We start from the raw sequence: 12,087 nt of genomic DNA, 5'->3' as shown, positions 1-12,087 counted from the left end.
TATTCTAATTAAATTACACAAGAAAATAATGAAACAAGAAAATGAAAGTACTTACCCTATCTTCCAAATTTCGATGTCTTAACGTGAAATCAGACCTAAATTCATAGCCTTAATTAAATGCTTAGTTTTAAAAGGAAAAAAGCCAGATAACTCTTCATTCAATTTAAGAAATTAAACATGAAAAAGAACTCTGAGGAAAAGAGGAAACATTCAGAATAAATGACCAGTCAGGGCACCTGGGCGGCTCAGTCATTAAGCGTCTGCCTTCGGCTCAGGTCATGATCCCAGGGTCCTGGGATTGAGCCCCGCATTAGGCTCCCTGCTCCGCGGGAAGCCTGCTTCTCCCTCTCCCACTCCCCCTGCTTGTGTTCCCTCTCTCGCTGTGTCTCTGTCAAATAAATAAAATCTTAAAAAAAAAAAAAAGAATAAATGACCAGTCAATCAGAAAAGTATACAATTGTTAAACCTAACAGGTGATTTTGTCAGAAAATTAGTCTCTAAAGAGAATGAGCAAGATTTAGGGGAAAAATATATTTAATTCAGAAAAAAACTCGAAGCCTGATTAGACCAATCAGCCTAGAAGAACTTTTGGGGGGAAAAACCTAAATTGCTGCTGCAAAAGCCTGCCAGCTTCGATGATTTCGTGGTGATTTAGTTTCAGGAATAGTTAGCTCCCATTCTCAATATTATCTGCTGCAGAATGCAGAAATGAAAAAACAGCATAGGCACTAGCTGCAACATGTTCCAGACACTGACCTAAGTGCTCTGCATATATTGTCTCAACCATCACGTGAATCCTCAGACAAGCACTATTTACTATTCCAATATTCAGATAAACTGAGAGAGGGTAAGTTCCAAATTCAATGAAAAAAAACTGGCATAAGCTTGAAACCAATCTCATTAGAAGTAAACATTTTAAATAAAATGTTGACAAATCAAATTTAGTTATACTTAAATCAGTAAGATGCAAAGCACACATTAGAATTATTTATATAAATTCATGGATTTAATAAAATATATTTTTTTTAGCATCTCTTCGCTCACAATACACAGCCCCTGGATTAATAAAATATTTTAATTGATGTTAGAAGAGCACCTAATTAAGTTGAACAGATACTCCTGATGTAAATTCTTAAAACACTGCAAACAAAATGCAACATTGTACTTAACATTCTCATTAAAATGAGGAATAAGACATGGAAGCCTACTTTGATCATTATTAGTTATACTTGAAGTGCTAATCACCATAGTTAAGAAGAAATGAAATTAGAAAATAATTAGAGAGTGGGCGCCTGGGTGGCTCAGTTGGTTAAGCGACTGCCTTCGGCTCAGGTCATGATCCTGGAGTCCCAGGATCGAGTCCCACATCGGGCTCCCTGCTCAGCAGGGAGTCTGCTTCTCCCTCTGACCCTCTTCCCTCTCATTCTCTCTCTCAAATAAATAAATAAAATCTTTAAAAAAAAAAAAAGGAAATAATTAGAGAGGATACATCCTTAGGAAATAAAAACTAAGCATCAGAAAAACCATTAGTTCTAATAGAGCTCTTAGTAAGTGGCTCAAACATAAAAACCTAAAACAAATTTCCTACATTCATTACGATGGTGTGTTACTGGCACATCTTTAAAACGTACACCAATGGTACAAACTTCTAGTTATAAAATTAGTAAGTCACGGAGATGAAAAGTACAGCCGAGGGAATACAGTTAATGATCCTATAATAACGTTTTTTGGTGACAGATGGTGACTACCTTACTGTGCTGAGCACCAAGTCATGTGTAGAATTGCTGAATCAGTATGTTGCATAACTGAAAGTAACCTAACATTGTATGTTAATTATACTTCAATTAAAAAAAGTCGATCAATGGAACAGATTAGTGTCCAGAAGCAAACTCACACGTACATGGTTTATTAGCTCATGACAGTGGTAACAGTGCAGTGTATTTGGGAAGGGAAAGTCTTTCTCAAGAATGGTGCTGGGTAGGGGCACCTGGGTGGCTCAGTCGTTAAGCATCTGCCTTTGGCTCAGGTCATGATCCCAGGGTCCTGGGATGGAGCCCCGCATTGGGCTCCCTGCTCAGTGGGAAGCCTGCTTCTCCCTCTCCCACGCCCCCTGCTGGTGTTCCCTCTCTCGCTGTCAAATAAATAAATAAAAAATCTTAAAAAAAAATGGTGCTGGGTTAATTGGATGATTAATCAAAATACAAAAGGTTGAACAATAAAATTGCTAGAAGAAAAACATGGTGAAATATTCAGACATCATATATCTATTTGAACTAGGACTTGTATCTAGAACACAGAAAGCACATGGACATATCAGTAAGAAAAAGGCAGAAAACTCAATACAAAAGTGGTCAAAAGATATGAACAGATACTCCACAAAAGGAGACCCATCATCCAAATGGCCAGTAAGCATATGAAATGGTGTTCAGTTCTATCAGGAAGAACTAAAGTAAAACTGCATTATGATGCCAATATACACCACCAAAATAGCTAAAATGAAATTACCAAGTATTGACAATGATGTAGAACAAATGGAACTCTCCTTACACTGTTGATAGTAGGATTTGGTAAAACCACTCTGGACAACTGAAAAATCTGAACAGGGTTGGATATATGCAACCCTAAGAGCCAGCAACCCTACTGAATATATATCCAACTGAGAATTGTAATACATTCACCACAAAAAATGTATAAATATAGTCACAGTTCTATTTCTAATAGCCCCAAACTGAAAATAAATGTTCACCGATTACAAAATGGATTAACTGTGGTATAATACAACATGGATAAACACAAGGAAAAAATACATAGCATGGAAGACATCTGAATTACATACATGGGTGGATCTTTTGCAATGCTGAGCAAAAGAAGTTATAAAAGACTATATCCTGCATGAATACATAAACTGTTAAAAAAAAAAAAGCTGAAACTGTGGTGGCAGAAGTCAGGATAATTATTACCCTGGGAGTTAGCAGTTACTAGAGGGATTCTGGGGTACCGGCAATGTGCTGGTCTCAATCTGGGTAATTAAGTGGATGTGAGTACTTTTAGAAAATCCACTGAATTGTGAACTTAATAGTTGGTGCACTTTTTCTATGTTATGCTTCCATAAAAATTTTACACTAACTAAAAAAGCAATAACCAGTTATAACAATGGAAGAGTTCTTCACGAATACAACAAACAACAAAATACCCAGTTCAGCAAGGAATTTATAAGACTAGCAGTAACTACAAAGTTATGGATACTCACCATACTGCCCTTACCATTTGCTTCTTTCAGTATCAGTTAACTTACAGGGTTAATGTACTTCAAATGAATATTCCAAAAGAATTTTAATTTGAAATTAAACAAGTGATTCTAAAAAAGTTAATCGGCAAGCACGGAAGGAGTGAATACTTGGAAGAAGAATAGTTAAAACAGACACAAAGCTATAATGATTTGATCAGTGGTACAAAATAATCTACACACTACAGTGTATGTAAAGATGTATAAATTTAACAAAGGTTCAAAGTCTTTGCTCTTCTATCTTTATGGTTAGCTGGGTTTCAGGATTCAGAATATTTAGGATTTTTAAAAAGTAACATGATGTATATGTCACATACACCCTGTTCAATCTCAAACAGCACATTTTAATAAGCACATTACTACTTTTCTAGTAATAAAATATGAATATCCCTACCAAATGAGATAAAGATTCATGTAGCCTCATGTCAAATCAGGTCACGTTTTGCCATTAAATAATTGATGCTAAACTTAGGGAGAAAAATGGGTTGTTAGAACCTTTTGAATTTTAGAATTGTGAACAAGAAATTGAGTCAGTACAGGGTAAGAGACATTTTAAGTAAATGTGTGTGAAGAGAGAAACCTTAACCAGTTATACCAAGTCAAGTGGTTAAATGTTTAGGGAAAAAATATACTCTGATCTGTACTTCACACCAGGTATCAAAACAAATTTTATATGGGCTGGGAGCTAACTCCTAATTTTAATAAGAAATAAAAGCCTAGAAACCAGTGATGACGTCTTTGACTGTATCTTTGGTAAGTGATAAGCACATGCTATGGCAGAAATGATAATTTGCTGGCAGGAATGTAAACTGAAAAAAATTTTCTGCAGTAATTTGGCAAAATGTATTGAGATCCTTAAAAAGATATATACTAAGTTTTTAATTTGGTAATTCCACTCTCTAAAATGTCTAAGAAAGCAGCTGATAATATAAATAGCTATTTGGTTACAAATCTGTCAGTGCTGTTTTTTTTTTTTTTGAAGACTAAGCTTTTTGTTCATTTATAAATTAAAATGACTCTTAATGGTTGTCATATGGTTTTCTTTTTTTATAATATATAAAAACTGAAAAGCATTAGGAAGTTGTATTTGCTGTTTAAGTTCAGGTATGTAGAAAAAATAGGAAAAAGGTATGCCAAATGTTAATTTTTTTTATAAAAAGAAAAAAGTCTATTAAAAGAAAACATCTAATAGTAAAGTCAAAACTTAATACAGAATTTCAAGAAGTTGAGCCTGTGGCCAAAGGATGGTGGCTTGAGAAATAATGACTGCAAAATACATAACAACAAGCATTTGAAATGACATCGTATTGAAGCTTCATACTTAACTCTCCTTAAGAGTCATGACATCCAGACTTTGGCTGAGTGCTGATGGATGTTTCAACATACTACTAAAAGGTTCTAACAATATCCAGGGCTAAAATAATCAAATCTTTTAATTACAAAAATTCCCAGATTTGGCACACGTTGAGGGCATTAACCACTAAATAATGTCCAAAATAAAGAGTGGATCCTTACATGTAGTTCTCAAAGTAGCCACAAGTAGTTTATGGTGTATATACCCTGACCCTGAAATGCATTCCCTGGGCATCTGAATGTTAAAATAGGTTACCAGGTATACACTACAATTATGTCCAGGAATTTGGACTTTTAAGGTAAAAAGGGAATTATGGTTTTGCTCTTTAACATGAATGAAAGCTGCAAGCATATAAGTTGTTTTTGGACCGTATCAAGTGCAGCTCTTGGCTAGTGCCTAAGAATCTTGAATAAAGTGAACTTACTTTGTGTATGACTTTTTAGTACTTAGCACCTATTAATACATATTAATTCAATAAGAAGGAAATGTTTTCCAACGCTATGTGAACTTCTGAAAAAGTGACTTGCAAAGGAATTTAATGAAAGTATCTACTTGAGAATGACTGCCAATATAAAGTAATTCAAACTTTTGCAGTTAATGAAAATATTTATTCAAACCTAACTGTAGTACAGCATCAAGTTGAGTTAAATAAACATTACGGGTATGATATGTAGTTCTTTAGGAATAGGCCCCCGCCATATCACAGAAATGTTTAACAAGACATATTTCTGCAGTAAGGCTCAGCAATTATGACGTGATTTCCACACTGAGAAACAGGAGTAGAATGGATTTAGTTTTTTAAAGGCCTAGTATAAAAAAAAAAAAGGCTGAGGAAAATAACCCTTTAACAACATATACACCTGTAGAAAAAAATCCTTGATATACTGATATTCAACCAAACAGAAAGCACTTAAGAGAATATACTTTAATCTAGGCACAATCGGTCAGATATTAATGATAATTTCTGTTCTCATTTAAAAGTTTAAACCAATTTTTCAACTTTACTGATGTGTGTGAGTTGACACAGAGAAGGCACCTCTTTCATTCTCCTTAAGGACTTCTTGAGAGTAACTCTTTAACACCTTAGGGGCACAGAGACAGAGCATTATATCTCAGTACAGATACAGTTCTTTAACACAGCCCAGTTCAGGAGAAACTAAATTAAAATATAAAACTATGATTTCTCTTTTACATCTTATGATGGACATGGCTTTCTAAAAGGATACCAGAAGATAATCCTCCATACAAGCTTTAACATAGAATACAAGATTTAAATTAAATGTGCACTGGTCACTACTATGTATGAAGTTCTATGAATTAGTGCAATTCTTCAAATCCCCAGTATATGGGAAAAAGTATATACATACCAAGAAATCTCAACTACTACATAAACTTTGTATGGCTCAATAGTCTAAACATTTAAAGTTCTGTAAAAGATCCTAAAAGTTATAAACAAAAGATCAGAACACTCAGAAATGGTTTACAAAATTCTCTCTTTAGAACAAAGAGACCAGAACGACCAGGAGAAACACATTAAAGTGTAAAATTTCAGGAATATAATCTTTACTGCAATTATAAGAAGGGGTAATAAAGTATTCACTCTAGGAAAAACCTAAATTGTTCATTTCTAATTGCTCCACCACCAACTGAGGTTGTCGTCACCTTTGTCCTACTTTGTGGCCGTCTTTAAATGTCTTGTACGACAGTTACTGAAGGCAATTTTATAAGGAAAAGCATCATTTTTCCCCCAAAGAAGTGAGAAACTACTCCAGATGAATAAGCCTCAGTTAGGGATCACAAGTCAAAAAACACAATGTAAGAACACTAGGTTGATTTAACTTCTATTTCAACAAGATTTATACAATATTTACAGCACGTAAGTGTCAGAGCTATACAGTTTTGCAGATTGGCTTTACTTACATTTCTGCAAATGTTTTTCCCAAAATAAAAAATATACTAGGTAAATCTATTTACAAACTAGGAAGCTGCTTCAGAAACAGCAAGATTCAGATATAAAGTGAAGTTTCAGTATAAGGAAAGTGCAGGTCATGCTTTTAGGCTCTGTCAATATCTCATTCCCTACACTCATAGTTTAAGGGATACGAGTTTTAAATAGCTACTGTTCTTTTATGTTCAGAATGTTTACTCATCATAATGCAATGATAACAAAAATTTGTCCACATCCATTCCAGCTGGAAATGAACTGGGTAGCTTCTTTTTCTGTCAAAAAAAAAGGGGGGGGAGGGGAGAGAAAAAGAAATGAAAAAAGAAAAGAAAGAAAAGAAAAAAAAAAAGAAAAAATAAACCTAAGTTAACATATTGAACTCAAACAAGGCCAAAAAACTTTCACTTAGAACCTTGTATCAGGTTCTTCCTATACTACTAAAATTTTGCCAAAATTTTTAGTTGGTTGGAATTTTAGTTATACAGAGAAGTGGCAACACATTTTATAAATCCAAAGTTAATAAATTATACTTCAGTGGTACTTTAATATTATTTTAGGGCAAAAGACATTAAACAAATTCAGAGTTTGTGAATACTGAGACAAGACAGACCATGCTTTCTATGAAGGTGGTCATTTTCACCAAACCATAAGAGTCTCAGAAGCTTTCCTCACTACACGTAACAGGTACCGTTCCAGTTCCAAACACTGAGCACACACTGGGCATCTTGGAGTACTACGTTCACTCCTCCCAGCCTCAGGTAAGACGTGTGGTAGCCTCACGTCAAGGGATGCAGCTGAGCCCCAGAGGGCTCCGGGCTTAACCACGATCACAGACCAGTAAGCAGGAGATGCGGGATTCAAGCCCAGGCTTGCACGGCATCAGAGCCATGAATCTTTCCCTGACACCGGACTTGTCGGAAGACATTTTAAACACCGTTCTTTCTATTCAATTCACTTACTAAGTGGCTACACAGGTTTAGGAAAAACGGGTTTCAGTTCTCAATGCTGTCCCTGCATTGCCTTCCTACAGATAACCTTGCCCAAAGAAAAAAACAGGTTAATTTAACTTTTACGCTGCTCGAACATATTAACGTCTGTAAGAGCCAATGGGAGAGATGGCAGGACATGTGGAAAAAAAACCCAAGAGGTAGGAGTTGCAAAGGTGTTTTTTACTTTGTAATTCCACACAAAATAGTGGCTTCCCAATCTTTCATGCCTTATGTTATTCTCCCAAAAAACCTGGGTGCTATCATGACAGAAACAAAAACCTCCTTTCCCCAAGAAAGAGGTTCATCAATCAATGCCTTAGCAATTGTTTTGCAAATGCTTCATTTCACCTAGACAAATTCTGAGTACCATACTGGCTGAGACACACTGCTACAGAATATATTTTGTCAACCAAGACCCAAAGCTGTCTTGACCAGAGTGTTCAGTTAGGTAGCTGTGGCAAAAATGCTGAGATCTCTAATGTGAGCACTGAAGGAAGGGCAAAGGTGTGGTTTTGAAATTAAGACTTTCAAACTTGCCTTTATTTTCTTCTTTTTCATTGGGAGTGATGAATTTGCAAGATTTTTATTAGAAGCACGAGAGGTTCGTTCACGTTCATCTAATTCCTCGATTTTCCGCTTTTTTGTGGTGCTCCGGGAAGAGGCTCGGAACTGCTGGGTATTGTCTTTGAGAGGAGTCGTCGAGGCAGTCCTGGAGATGGCTGCTCTGGAGAGAATCATGAGGGTGTGGGCAGCCATGCTTACACTGTTCTCGCTCCCTGTCTCACTGGTAGGGCTACAGGCAGGCAAGTCTGGGGTGACAGGAGGGACCATTACCTTGGCTGTGCCACTGTCTTCACCAAAACGCCTACTAGAGGGGACCTTGATACCATCTCTAGGCTCCTCTTTATGTTTGTCCCCTGCCCCTGAGCCAGATGTCCGGGGGACGGGTGCATCGGAACTATCGGGAAGCCTATTTACGGGACTAGGCCACTGGCCATCTGGCAACACTTCGGTGGCATGTTTGGTTAGTGGGTTAATCAGAGAACTGGCACATTTCATTTGTTCTTGTTTTGGATCCTTCACAGTTGTACCTACTGAAATGACATTTTTACTATTTGAAGATGTGCCTTGTTTTTTGGTTAGTTCTTGCAGTGAAGCTATGGTTTTCTCATTCCGTAAACCTCCATTTTGCTGTCCATTTGACAGTTTTGAAGTTTCTGGATTTTTCTGCCTTTCGACATCGCTGCATAATTCATTCTCCTTATTAGCTGTTGCTTTATGGAAAGATTCAAGTACAATTTCTGTTGGTGAAACTTTCTTTTCTGACTGAGTTTCTTTTATGGTGGTATGTCGGCCATTGGCAGTTTCTGATTTAGATAAAATCTTAGGCAAAGGAGGTCTCTCTCTCTCCCTTTTGAGAGCATTATTAGAAGGGGGTTTTAAGGCGGAGGACACAACGGGTGACTCAAGATTAGGAAATGCAATGTCATTCCTTTCTTTGTTCTGGGACACCGTCTTACGGTCTGTGCCCCGCGAGTCTGCCACAGGACAAGCAGTGCTATCAAAACAGAGCACACGTCGGTGGCTTTCGAATGGTCTGCTAGCTGGAACTACGCTCTCTAATGAGAAGGGGACTGTCATTTCTTCCAGTTTTTTCCCAAGGTCTGTGGCCATACTCTTGTCAGACACTTCAGTTCTGCAAAATAAACAAGTATTTTTAGCAACATAAAGACATCCTTTATGTTTCCAATCTGAGCATTCAAAGAATCTATGAAGGAAAATACTTCTATGCTCACCTTTGTGCATGACATCCAACTAAATGACTAGATGAATCCACCAAATTATTTACCTGCTTTCCTGGAATTATAAATGAAATAATTAGAAAAGGAAAACATTCCTGAGAGAAAGAGTACATTACTCTGAAAGAAAATGGGACAGACATCACACACCATGAGAAAAATTTTAAATGACAGCTAATGTAACAAATGAAGTACTCTCACCTACTGGGTTTAAAAAGCAGCTTCTAATTATTATTATTATTATTATTTAAGATTTTATTTATTTATTTGATAGCACAAGCAGGGGGAGCAGGAGAGGGAGAAGCAGGCTCCCCCCTGAGCAGGGAGCCCGATGTGGGGCTCCATCCTAGGACCCCATGATCATGACCTGAGCCAAAGGCAGCCACTTAACTGACTGAGCCACCCAGGTGCCCCCACAGCTTCTGATTTTAGATACAAGACAAGATGGTCATTCATCTATTTTAGAGAGGAAATACAGATATGGAGCAAATGACTTGCTTCAACTTTAGGCAAGTATTTTGAGTCCAGTCTCTGGATCGATTAATTACAATGTTCAACACAGCACTTAGGGGTACTCCTTAGGTCCAGAGAGTTAAAGAAAGCAATGTATTATGCCTATTTTGAGATTTTGCTGATTTGACTGTCATGTTTGCAAGCCTATGTCAGGCAGAGCACAAGCTCTGGAGTTTTAATAGCCATATTTTAATTTCCAGGGACTTAGGAATTTATGTGGGAGAGCAGGAAGATACCAGGCTGGAGAGGTAGGCACAGATGAGATTAGGAAGGACCTTGTGCCTTATGAAAGAAGTTTCAGAGAGAATCCTTGAGACTTTTAAAGAGGGAACAGGCATAAATAGACTTGTGCTCTGGAAAGTCACTCTGGCAGTAGTCGAGAAGGTGGGCTAGAGAAGAAAGGAAACTGCCATCCGAAATTCTCCTCAGGTGGCTGTCAACAGTCCAGGAAAGAGATGATGGAGACAGTGATGGGCGTTCACAGAGACACGAAGGGTCAAGGAGGACTGCGTGGTGACATTAACCAGGGGGAGAAAAGCAGGCAGAAGGTCCCTGTGGAGCAAGAAGGGAGCCTGAGACACAGAGTCTGAAGGTCTGGAGTCAGGTAGTCCCCAAGGCAGGAGTGCAGTAATTTAGTGGTGGGTCCAGAAACCACCAACAGTGTCAACTGCCAGAGGGAAGTAAGGTCAGGATGGAAAACATCCAGAGGCACTGATGATCTCAGTTTAAACAGTTTTAGTGGAAACATGAGAAAAGACAATAATGTGGATGAAGAAAGCATGGGAGACAGGAGAAGTTGGGGATGGAGGGTTGGCAGGTGAGACAAACCCAAGGAGCTTTACAGCCAGAGAGGGAAGAAGGATCCAAATAAGAAAAATACAGGACATACAGAAGACAGAAGATGCGGTAGACAGCATCAGCTGTAGAAAGGACAAGAGCATTATTCCTGTAAGAAAGAGAGGAACGAGAGGAAGTAGACCAGGTACACACCGAACGGGAGGGAGGTGGGAGAACAGAGCTACTGCTTACTGACCGGCTGGGAGAGAAGACCGCTGGCCTAGAGCGAGGAGGGTGGGGGCTGGGTAGGCGGGAGAAGAGCTGGAGGAGTTTGGAAGAGCCTGAAAGGGGATGGGGAAGAGAGGTAGGAAGACATTTGAAGTGGCTGCTAAGTGGCAGTGAGGGTGAGACATTTTTCAAGCGGTCGTGAACGGCCCCACTTCTAAAGCAATGCTGACAAGCCCAGGTACAAAGGCAGAGAGGGATGTTTGGACCGATCCAGGGCCGGAAGGCAGGGGGATGGTAGACGAACGTGCACTTGGAAGAGTGGCTGAGGTGCTGGACTGTGGGTCTAGCCTGGATGGGGAAGGAAGGGAACCCAGGAAGGAAACAGAGCTTCACGGAAAAGTGAGGATTTGAGGAAGGGGAGCCCTCGCTGGCTGAAGAGCGTCACTGTACGGGAACGAGAGGATCCTGGGACAGGTCACTGGCTTTTAAAAACTGCACAGGGAAGTGCGAAGGGGAATGTTAAAGGTGAAGCAGTGGGAGAGATTAGCTGCCATGGAGATCAAGACTTAGAAATGGAAGGTGTCTGAGAATTCGGAGGGCGAGGATGGTGGGCAGGCTGACGACGGGGGCATTGTCATCCACGAAGATGGAGGAGTTGGAGGCAAAGTCTGATGAAACCCCTCAGTGAAGACCTGGTGTTATTTTGTAAATAGAGTCTTTTGTTGAACAGAAACCTTTAATTTTGGAGCAGTCATGCTATCAGCTTTTTCCACTGATAATTGTGTTTTTTGCATTTTTATAAAGCAATCCCTTTATCCCTTTGTCTCTAAGATATTCTCTTACATTTCTTTCACTGCCTACCTGTATTGCTTTACACTTTCAGGTCTTTAATCATCGTAGATGATTTGTGTATGGTTTGAGGAAGGGATCTATTTTTTTCCTATAGCATATATAATAGCCAAAAAATTTACTGAACGATCCTTCCTGTCCTCAGTGACTTCTGATGCTATATCCATCACATACAAGTTCTCATAAGTACATGGTCTCTTTCTGAACTCTATTTTGCTCCATTTGCCTTTTAGTTTAGATAACTAAAAACAAAACAAAACAAACAAAAAAAACAACTTTAAGCAAAGACTGGAAATCACCTGTTAGGAATGAAATAGGTATTCGGAAACAAATACTGTGGTGCTGCT

General features: G+C 38.5%; 1 protein-coding gene across 2 annotated transcripts in view; it reads right to left on the bottom strand.

Annotated features, from left to right (window-relative positions):
• Positions 1-5,226: 5,226 nt before the first annotated feature.
• The window catches only part of NPAT (nuclear protein, coactivator of histone transcription), a 55,100-nt gene continuing 48,239 nt past the window's right edge, over positions 5,227-12,087 (bottom strand). The window contains exons 16-18 of one of the 2 annotated variants that reach the window (XM_028105879.1): positions 9,371-9,431; positions 8,112-9,270; positions 5,227-6,860 (exon numbers count right to left, since the gene is read on the bottom strand). In XM_028105879.1, the coding sequence (XP_027961680.1) occupies positions 6,783-6,860; positions 8,112-9,270; positions 9,371-9,431 (1,298 nt within the window). In that variant the 3' untranslated portion in view covers positions 5,227-6,782. Of the gene's footprint in view, positions 6,861-8,111; positions 9,271-9,370; positions 9,432-12,087 lie in introns of those variants that run through there. The other variant, XM_028105880.1, reaches the window with a different exon arrangement.

Source organism: Eumetopias jubatus, unplaced genomic scaffold (genome assembly GCF_037043125.1).
Source record: "Eumetopias jubatus isolate StellerSeaLion01/CBP00866 unplaced genomic scaffold, mEumJub1_p1.0 scaffold_13, whole genome shotgun sequence".
Lineage (NCBI taxonomy): Eukaryota > Metazoa > Chordata > Mammalia > Carnivora > Otariidae > Eumetopias > Eumetopias jubatus.
This window is presented reverse-complemented; position numbering and strand designations above follow the sequence as displayed.